The following is an 11,175-nucleotide window of genomic DNA, read 5'->3' as shown; positions in this document are numbered from 1 at the left end:
TGACTCTAGAGTTCTGGAAAACATCTAAGTGGAGACCCCGTCCAAAAGACAGATCTGCACAAGAATAGAATGGAGAGAGCAGAGGGGCCAAGGGCACGGAAGGCAGGACCACCGCTTTTATAGGCTCTTTGGGGGAGCAGTGGAGTAATTTTTTGGAAAGGCTCCCCCCCCCCCCCCCCCCCGCCCGGGTCTTGGGTAAATAAGGAAATCAGGTGCATTTGAAGAACTCTTTCCTTCATTATAAATAGAGTTCATTCCCGTTCTTTGTGATAGTTAAGCTCTGCAAAGCTGCTGCCAACGCTGAATTAGCGAATCCTGAACCATCGCGCCCCGGGGAACACGGAGCTAGGTGCCCGTGAGCCAGGTCGCCACGTGTCGGTCCCCTGATCAATACAGACCCTTGCTTTCTATGCGTGTGATTTAAAGACGCTTTATGATATATGTATTTTCTATTCATTAACATGAATTCCTGGCCAGTAGCACTGTACCTTGTGCTCAGGGGAGCTTATCTAACACTCGCATTTTCTCCACAGGGCCCATCGCAGGCTCCTTGCACTTAGGAGCCTTAGCTAGCACTTCAGCACTACACCTGGGGCCATTTTAAACAGAAAAATCGCGAACAAAAAAGCACAAAAAATGTGAAAAACGTGGCACTAAGTAGATTGTGAAGAGGATATTTGTTTATAGTGTGAGAGCTGAAACAAGAAGGCAAAGCTTTGCTTCCTTCTGCCTCAGAAGGGAACCTGTGTTTTGGGCAACTGAGTATTTCACCACCCCGCACATCTCCATAAATGGAGGTAATAGTACTTTTGAAATATTGTGAGGATTGAAATGTAGCTGTGAAGAATCTGTTATAAGACACAGAGAGGCAGAAATGTTTTGCCTTATTGTGCATCAGTTCTGTTTGCAAAACAAACTTGACTACGTAAAATTGGTTAAATGAACTATCATATACTGAGTACATACTACACATACAACAGAACTTTATGCAGATCCTTTGGGAAACTGTCAGAGGAAATTTTAAAAAGAAGAAAAATGTTAGAAAAGTAATATAGTGTAGATTCAATATGTAAAGTATCCATTTGATATTCTCAGGTGTTTTTTTTTTAGCCAAGAATGGTTATACTGATGTATACTGTTTGGAATTATTGGTTGATACAAATTTCTATTCCTCAAGAAACTTGTACAGTTGTTGATGAAAACCTCCCAGTTAATGAGGTTACATAATCATATATACAGGTACCTAACATTCATATATAAATATGGGGTAAAATTTTATTTTTGCCCTTTTGTTCTTAAAGCATAGGATTTGGCAACATGTGGACTGCACAGGAAAGCTAAAAAATAAAGATTAAAATTCAAATTTGAAAAGTCAACTCCCACACATGTTGTTGTTGTTGTTGTTGTTTTTTACTGGGAAAATCAATTTATTTGTGCATAAACATGGTGTTATTTTTAGTATGTAATGAATTCCACTGATTGTCAAACAGAAGACTATTCTGAATGAACAGTATATACTGAAATAGTGAGATGAGTAATTTTTTTTTACCGGTTTTTAAATTTTTAATGACTTAATTTTTTAAAAATTTATCTTTATTGCTGAGAGTATTACAGGTGTCCCATTTTTCCCCCCAATTGACCCCCTCCACTTCGCTCCCACCCCCTCCCCAGGCCTTTACCCCATTACTGTGTCCATGGGTTATGCGTACATGCATATAACGTCTTTGGTTAATCTCTTCCCACCCTCCACCCCCCTTCCCTCTTTCCTCTGAAATATGATCATCTGTTGCCTGTGTCAATGACTCTGGATCTATTTAGTTCATCAGATTATTTTGTTCATTAGCTTCTTCTTAAAGAAGACCCTTCAACATTTCCTGTAGTGCTGGTCTGGTGGTGATGAATTCCTTTAGCTTTTTCTTATCTGTGAAGCTCTTTATCTGACCTTCAGTTCTAAATGATAGCTTTGCTGGGTAGAGCAATCTTGGTTGTAGTTCCATGTTTTTCATCACTTTGAATATTTCTTGCCACTCCCTTCTGGCCTGCAAGGTTTCTGTTGAGAAATCAGCTGACAGTTGTATGGGTGCTCCCTTGTAGGTAACTAATTGCTTTTCTCTTGCTGCTTTTAAGATTCTCTCTTTGTCTTTAACCTTTGGCATTTTAATTATGATGTGTCTTGGTGTGGGCCTCTTTGGGTTCCTCTTGTTTGGGACCCTCTGTGCTTCCTGGACTTGTAGGTCTATTTCTTTCCCCAGGTAGGGGGAGTTTTCTGTAATTATTTTTTCAAATAGGTTTTCAATTTCTTGCTCTCTTCCCTTTCTGGCACCCCAATAATACGAATGTTGGGCCTCTTGAAGTTGTCGCAGAGGCTCCTTATACTATCTTTATATTTCTGGATTCTTTTTTCTTTTTGCTCAAAAAGGTTGGGTGCTTTTTGTTTCCTCATGTTCCAAATTGCTGATTTGAATCTCAGCATCCTCTACTCTACTGTTGATTCCCTGTAAATCATTCTTCATTTCAGTTCAGTAGCCTTCATTTCAAATTGGTACTTTATTATGTCATCGATTTTCTCAGTTATTTCCCTAATAGTCTGCTTAAATATCCTTATAAACAAAATTCTGAACTCTGTATCTGTTAGCTTGCTTGGATCTATTTCATTTAGTTCCTCTTCTAGAGATTTCTTCTGTTCTTTCCTTTGTGACATGTTTCTTTGCCTCCACATTTTGGCTGCTTCCAGGTGTTTGTGTCTATGTATTAGGTAGAGCCGCTATGTCTCCTGGAATTTGTAGAGTGGCTTTGTGTAGTAGGTGTTCTGTAGGGTCCAGTGGCTCAGCCTCCCCAGTCACCTGAGCTGGGCCTTCTAGGTGGTCCCCTGTGTGGGCTGTGTGCACTGTCCTGTTGTAGTTGAGCCTTGGTTGCTGTTGGCGTCACTGGGAGGAATTGACCCCCAGGCCAATCAGCTGCAACTACAGCCAGAGAGCTGCTTTGCTGGAGACACCCCTATAGAGCAGGATTTACTTCAGTGGGGCTTTGGTGTTCACCAAGTGCTCCCCTTGAGTGTGTCACTCGTGGATGTGGTAGGGTTGTAATCCAGCGTGGCCGAGTCTGACCACCGGGTGCACTGTCTCTGGGGCCTCCCGGGAGGTGAAAAGTTAGCCTGTACCAGTGCCTTGCCCAGGGCCACCCAGCATGAGCTACACAGCAAACCGTAGTTGGCTGCTACTTGTGCTGGGCTTGGAAGTGTCCAGGAGAGGACAAGCTATGAACCAATGCAGGCTGCCACTAGTGCCAGCCCTGGGGCCACTTATCAAGATGTATGGGGCATGATGCTACTTGTTTGAGAGATTTTAGGAAAGTTCTAAGCATGGGGCTCCAGAGGCCACTTGCATAGAAAAACTCCTGGAAATGGCCTGGATGAGCCTGCAAGTAGGGAGGGGTGGGGCCGAAGGTGTGAGTCAGGTGCTGGAGTTTCAAATATGGTACCTGCCTGCTGGCTGTGTGCAGAGAGGGCTCACCAAAGGAGCAATGGCCTCTGCCAGCTCTTCTGCGTGGGAGAAAGCTGCCCCTCCACCTCTAGCCCTGATTCCAGGCAGGTTAGTTCCTCCCCAAGTGTCCCAGGTCCTTTTAAGCTGCTGCCCAGTGCTGGGGCTCAGGAGGGAGCGCGTCTGAGTGAGTCAGTGCGGGGCCCTTTAAAGGGAAAGCTTTGGGCTCCCGCAGCCTCCTCGACCCTCAGCCCGAAGCTGTGAGGACTTCTCTTCCCAGCCCTGGAGTGTGGGGTGAGACCCCTCACTCCTCCGGGAAACCCCCACCACCGAGCTGTCCCTCCTGGGTTTAAATGGCAGTACTGGGTGTGGGCCAGCAGCCGATGCTCCGAAATTCAGCCCTGATCCGCCCGCCTCTCCGCCCCTCCTACCAGCCTCGGTGCTTCTTCAGTTCCCTGGTTGTAGGGCTTCTGTTCAGCCAGATTTCAGGAGGCTCTGAGTGATCGTGGTTGTATTTAGTTGTAATTTTGATGTGGTTGCAGGAGGCAGTGGGTGCAGCTGTTACCTACGCCTCCATCTTGATATGTCTCTCCCACACATGTTCTTATACTTCACTCTCAACCTCCAAATTCTGGAAAATGTTTCTGTTAACCTACCAACCCTCTCAATAAAAATATCCCAGGTTGTCATGGTGACATCATTACGTCCCCTGAACCACCTTGCTGTCTTGCAGTGGTTTCCTAATTCCTTACAGTCGTGGGATCTTTCTTTTTTTCATACTGTGTCTCAATTTTCCAGCCTAATACTACATCTGAGCCTGCTAGAATGGTGGCAAGTTAAAGATTTAATTTGGAACAGGGCAGGTGTAATTATTAATCTTACAGCAATAAGCAAATCAGTCTGGGAAGCTGATGAAATCCTCCATGGTGTATGTCCTGCAATGGCCCTTGATGAAAACATTATTGTACCCAGTCCTTCCTAGAATTTCTCATTTCTTAACCTGTATGGGCTGATTAAATTAAAAAAACTCTTGTTGTCCAGGTTTTTAAAACAATGATAGGAACATGGTAGTCAGGACATAAACTTCGGGTTAGCCCTTCTCTTCCCTCCAGCCCTAAACCCTTTCTTAGTCCCATCTCTCAGTCCCAGAACAGGAGCCTTGCAGACTAGTGAGTTCCTATAGTGCAGACCCTTATGGATGTTGTGGACTTGAGAGCTCAATTCTGACAAATAATCTTGCTGCCTTCCTTAGTCTGTGTTGGGGCTCCTAGAGTTATCTTCCTGGGAAGGTATTCAAGAGCACGGGCAGATCTGAGTGAGGGTTCCTTGGACGCAAAGGACAGTGAAGAGGCTAAGAAATGGAGCAGCAGAGGAAAGAATGTGAAAGCTGCACGTTAGAAGCAACAAAACACTGTTTGTGGTTGTCTAGTATCTATTTGAGGAGAGAAATCATGTCTTTTGTCTACATGATGAATAAATAAGTGGCTATTTGGTGGTACCTTTACCAAGTATTTTGACTCTGCCCCTGCCAAAAGTAGACATCAGTTGGAAGCTGTAGATGTGCTTCATGAAGATTAGTATCTAAGTGTAAGGTACGGATCACTCTTTAATGACTCTTTAGTTTATAAATAGTTATCTAAGCTGAAAAGTCTGGGATCCTAGACTTTAAATCAAAAATGGACTTAAGGAAGTCTTTGAGCTGTTACAATATTTTGAAAAATCTAATAGAAATTGAAGGGAAGTGCAAAAAGGAAGCAAAGGTTTCCCCAAATCTTGAGTCTCTGCTTTTGACTGATAATACATATGGGTTTAAGATGGATACGTGTATTATTTCATTTTGGTCAGAAGCTCAGATCAGTATTTATATGTTGATGACTATGCCAAAGAAGATAAAACAAATAATTATAACTTAATATATTTAATTTGATTGGGAGGGGGAAAAATCTTTAGAACCTTGGAGTTCAGACATTCCACAAATACCTCTTATCTTCCATCCACTGCAACAGATCCTGGGGGTAGGAATACAAAAGAATAGCCCCTGCCTTTAAGGAGCTCACAGTGTAAATGGGATAAAAACACGTCAGCCCTAAATTAGCTGACATAAATCTCACCACCCTGTAATGTGTGTTGTGGTTGAGATGTGGAATAGAGACATGGGAGCAGAGAGGAAGGAGCATGTAATCCTTCTTGAAAAAAACACATGGGGCTGTGAAAGAGGGCTTCAGGGAGAAACTAGTTCTTGAGAGAGCCGATTCCTGAGGGCTGGTGTGGATTTCCAAAAGACCAGGTGGCTTGAAGATATGGAGGTGCAAGTTGCAAAGAGTTTGGCTGAAACCCAGAGAAATAAGACTGACAGTTAAGCAGGGACTAGACATGATGAATCCTAAAAACTATAACAGAGACATCATGGCAAGAGGACCCAATGAAGACTTTTACGGAGGAGTAACCTAATGTCATATGCTTTAAAAATGGGTAATTTTAACGAGAATATGAAGGATGAATTGGAGAGGACTAGGGAGACCAGGGTAGTTTTTATTTTCTTAAAAAAAACATCATTTGGGTACAACATACACATAGTAAAGTGCATAAATATTAAATGTTTAGCTTGATAAATGTAACCACTAACCACATTAGGGACTTTCCCAGCATCCCAGAAGGGTCTCTCCTGTGCTTCCCAGGCAATACCCATTGTAGCTTCCACTCCTCCAGCCCACAGTCTGTGGAGAGCCACGATTTTGGCTTCTATCACTATAGTTTTAATTGTTCTTGAACTTTATATACAAATGGAATCATAGATTATGTACCCTTATGTTTAGCTCCTTATGCTCAACATTATGTGTGCCGTATTTATCCTTACTGATGAATGTAGCAGGAGTTCATCCTTTTTTAAAAAAAAAATATCTTTATTGATTTCAGAGAGAGGAAAGGAGAGGGAGAGAGACAGAAACATCAATGATGAGAGAGTCATTGATTGAGTCCGCAACCCGGGCATGTGCCCTGACCAGGAATCGAACCCCGATCGCCTGGATCCTAGGTCGACGCTCAACCGCTGAGCCATGCCTGGCTGGGCAGGAGCTCATCCTTTTAAATTGCTGTGCATATCCCACCGTATGATTTCATACCACATTTAACTTGTCCATTTTACTGCTGATTGACACTTGGGTTTGTCAAATTTTTGGACCTTATGAATAACAGTGCTCAGAACTTTTTTATGTGTCTTCTGTTAATGGATATACCCACTCTATTTTGGTGTATGTCCAGGAGTGAAATTGCTATTATTATCAGTATTTTTATCTTTAGCCATTCTGGTGCCACAGTCTGTTAGGCGGACATTTGGCTATTATGAATAAAGCTGCTATACGTGTTCACACATAGGTCTTTATACGAACATATATTTTCATTGCTGGGACATCTAGTAAGCGTATGTTTATAAGAAACTGCTGAACTGTTTCCCAATGTGGCCGTATCATTTTGAATTCCCACTGGCAACCTATGAAAGTTCCAGTTGCCTTTGTCCTTGGCAACATCGGGTAGTGTCCGTTTAAAAAACTTTAGCCATTGTTGCAGTTCTAAGGTGGTATCTCACTGTATCTTTTTTTTTATAAAAAAGATACAATTTATATAACATTAAACTCACCGTTTTAAAGTGTACAATTCGGTGATTTTTAGTATATTCACAAGCGTGTGCAGTCATTGCCGCTGATTACTGATTCAATAGTTTTACTCCTTATAGGCCTATTCGGATTTTCTCTTTTTTCTTGAGCCAGTTTTGGTCAGAGTTGTGACGCCATTGGTGAAACAATGTCTGCCAAAGAGGGTAGGTTTCAGCGCACAGGTGGAGTGATTAGTCTCAAAAATAAGGAAGGCTAGGCCTACATCTCAGATCCAAATGGACATGTGGGATTGTCACTAAGGGCTCCTCCTCATTTTCCCCTGTCTCGTGGTGGCGGAGGGCAAAGGGCAGGGAGGCAAGCGGAAGAGGGACGAAAGATGGAGGAAAGTGGCAAAGACATGGAATGACTGTTAAGGGGAATGTGAAGGAATCCTGATCAAGGAAAGGGAAAGGAATTGCCAAGCAGTGGGTAGAATCAATAGAAACCGGGCACTGTCTTCCTAGTTTTGAGAGCCCCTGCGATACCAGCCCCCCCCCCCCCCCCCCAAGCCAGACCTGGGCTCCTGCTTTCAGGATCTGAGGGGGTGAATTTTAAGATTGACACAGGGTTGGGGCTTGCTGTGCGAGTAGAAAGACGGGTGCATGGGGGGTGGGGGGCAGGATTTCCGTTAGGAAGAAAAAAGGGTTATGCCTGCGGAGAGCTCAGACGTTGTTGCGGGTATTGAAAATGCCAGAGCGTGAAGGGGGAAGGAAAGAAGATGCTCGGCTGGGCTGGGGTATCTCTCCATCCCTTTTCAAATGCGTCCATAGGCTGGGCAGGGATTGCGGCCCAAGCCGTCCCCGGAGTGCGGTGGCTCTCACAGAGGGGGGGGTCACAAAATCTAGAAGGCAACGGAGGTGGCGCACAAGGAGACTTCGGAGAGACGTCTCAATTCTCCGCGGCGACGAGAGCGGCGGTGCGACCCCCGGGTCCTCGCCGACTTGCCAAACCCAGGCCCGGGTGCGGTTCACAGTGTAAAGCGAAAGCTCCCTCCTGGAAGATGCTAGAAGCAGCCTGACCCGGAAGCTGCTCTGCCGACCCGGAAGCAGAGCCGCGCGCTGGCGGCGCCGCGGCGGAGCCCCCGCCCCCGCCCCCGCCCCGCGCAGCTGGCCGCCGCTGGGGCGCAGCTGGGGAGCCCCGGAGCCGCGGCGCCGGGTGGCCCTGATGGTCCTCGGCGGGCGGCGGCGGCAGAGGCGGCGGGAGGATGACCTCTCCCCGGGAGCGGGGTGCCGACCTGGCCCGTTTCTACACTGTCACCGAGCCTCAGCGACACCCAAGGGGCTACACGGTGTATAAGGTCACCGCCCGGGTGAGTGCCGGTGCCAGGCGGGGGTGGGATCCTGAATTGGGAGATGAGCGGTTGGGGTGGGGACCTGGGGTGGGGGGACCTGACCCGGATCAGAGCCCAGGGTGGGACGGGGCGCGCCTGGTGGCGGAGGTGGGGACTTCAGGGAGGCTGGGGCAGGGCTGAGCGTGGGATGCCCGGACTCCGCTGGAGAAGGTGGCGGGAGTGTCCCCGTTCCCGGGTGGGGCAGAGGGCGATGGTTTTCCATTGATGACTCCGTCCCCATTCTGTTTGGACTTTCTCTTCTGAGGCTGAGATTTGCAGAAGGGCTTTTGCTTGCTTCCGAGGGATAGGCAGATCCAAAGGAATAGTGCGTGTATTATTTTATCTACGTAACAGATCTTTCTTCTCTCCACCGTTTATACAGCGTCATTGTTTGCACCGAGGCAGACAGGCTCTCGGGAGGGATGTCTGTGGCAGGGTCACCGTTCTAGGACCTTTTTCTGTCTCTCTTTTTGCCTTTGACTTTTTCATGGTTCACAATAGGAGACATTGGAGAAATTCCACTGCAGGTGTCTAATGTGAGTTGTCTTGAGGGCACTTTTAAAGGCTGCGAGTCTCCCTTACAATAACTTCGCCGGTCCAATTTTTAGTACCCGCTTTATGTTTCATTGCTCTTGCTCCTTTTAAAGAGAGTTTGTATTTCTCTTCTTGGAAAAGAAAGAATAATATAATTAAGTCTAATGTATGTACGTATGAGTATGCATGTATATTAGCTATTGTGTACACATCACCCGAGTCAATACTGGTTTTAATGAGGAGACTGAGGTTGAAGGAAGTTTTGTAACTTGCCCAACTTGGCATTGCAAGTCCATAGCACATCTGGGATTTGAGGCAGCTTCTGCCTTAACTCCAAGTTATATACAAAATTAAGAAAGGTTAGCTTTATCATCATCGTTAATTGTTAAAAAAGGAGAGGCACAGATAGGATCCATTTGGAGGATATAGTAGTCATTTGTGGTAGAGTTCGAAAATCTAGGCTTAGTTTCCTAATATAACTTGTGGAATTGGAACGTTTTCAACATATGTAATGTTCCCCTCATAGCATCCTGTTCATCCCTTATTATAACACTGCAATTACATTGTATTAATCTGTTTTTATGTCTATGTTTCTAGTAGATTTAGAATAGGCCACTATCATTGGTATTTGTTTCCTTTTATAACAACTAAGGCAGCTCATGGCACACAATGTCTAAAAACATTGTTGAACGTTTCCCCTCTCTGTTCAAAGTGACACACTCAATAAATGTTTAGTTCCAGGCACTAAATGCTATAGGGATACCAGGCTGAGTAAAGCATGGACCTTCCTTTTAAGGATACTCATAGTAGAAGAGGATTTGAAGAAGTATAGTACAAGACAGAAAGTGCTAAGTGTCATAGGAGACTAGGAGAGAGCTATAGGATTTCAGAAGACAGAAATTGTTCTGGCTCAAAGGATCGGGGAACATGTACCAATTAAGACAGGTGGTGAAATAGAGATTGAACGTTAGGGATGGTACATTAGAAGTTTTGGTAGACCAGTCCTAAAAGTGGCACATAGCACTCTGCTTACATTTCGTTCCCCCAAAATGATTCCTATTCTGTTAATAGGGAAAGACTAAATATTTTTTTCCCTAAGACATAAAATATGTCTTCTCTCACTACTGACAGTCAGCATAGTACTGGAAGGTCTGGCTACTTCAGTACAGCTAGGAAAGGCATACAGATGAGATAGAAGAAATAAAAGTATTCCAATTTGCAAATAACATGATCATCTATATAGGAAACTCCAAGAATCTACCCCAAAACTCCTATAACTAATAAGTGAATTAAGCAAGGTTGCATAAAACACACACACACACACACACACACACACACACACACACGGTGAAAGATGGGAAAGATCCAGACAGGTGGGGTAAAAGGAGAGGGCATCATAGGTGGAAGGATGTGTAGAAGGGAGAGAGCCCATAAAGGCTTGAAGGTATAAATGTGTGTGGAACTTGAATAGCAACTGTGTATGATAATTACCTGTATTCTTACTTTACAAAAGGAAAGGTTAGCCCAACTCAGATCTTAGATATCTTTTCTTAAGCTGTGAGCTATTTACTGAACTAACTTTCATGACAACATAAATTAGGACATAAAGTAGCACATTGCCTCAGACCTAACCAAATTTATGTAATATTCATACTACATATTGCTGTGGCTATTTGAACTTGAAAATTGCTTACACTGCCTTTCTTCTTGTAAATGTTTATGTACTCATTTATTGCTTATGTTACAGATTTTAATTTTAATGTTTGAGGGTCAACACGGAGATATACTTAAAAAGTAACTGTGCATAATATTAATAAAACAAGTAAAATATTTATTATTTTTTGAGAGTTAAGGAGAAAAACATCTTTCCTCAGGAGAATTAACCTGGTAAGTAGTACTCTCCTGGGAGAACTTCATGAGATAAAAATTAGGATTGTCTTTTCTGTGTTTCCTAATACTGATTTACTCTCAGTTTTAGGGAATATTCTCTATATTCTTGTTCTTTGCAGGGTTCTTTATGTAGGGGTAGAATTAGAATCATTGGAAGTACCATTATTAAATTTTGGGTAGTATAGAAGCTTTTGCATCTTCTTAAATATCCTTTATATTTATTTATTTATTTTTAACAGTTCTCTGGAAGATTTCCTAATTAAACTCTGTGTTGCTTATTAATTTTTAT

General features: G+C 43.9%; 1 protein-coding gene across 6 annotated transcripts in view; it reads left to right on the top strand.

Moving 5' to 3' along the window:
- The first annotated feature begins 8,196 nt into the window (after positions 1–8,196).
- Positions 8,197–11,175, top strand: part of RPS6KC1 (ribosomal protein S6 kinase C1) — a 429,258-nt gene continuing 426,279 nt past the window's right edge. For all 6 annotated transcript variants that reach the window (XM_081120807.1, XM_081120812.1, XM_081120810.1 and 3 more), the window contains exon 1: positions 8,197–8,441. In XM_081120807.1, the coding sequence (XP_080976933.1) occupies positions 8,337–8,441 (105 nt within the window). In that variant the 5' untranslated portion in view covers positions 8,197–8,336. The remainder of the gene's footprint in view (positions 8,442–11,175) is intronic.

Source organism: Miniopterus schreibersii, assembly GCF_964146895.1.
Source record: "Miniopterus schreibersii genome assembly, chromosome: 19".
Taxonomy (NCBI): Eukaryota; Metazoa; Chordata; class Mammalia; order Chiroptera; family Miniopteridae; genus Miniopterus; species Miniopterus schreibersii.
Note: the sequence above shows the minus strand (reverse complement) of the source record. Positions and strands in the feature narration are given on the sequence as shown.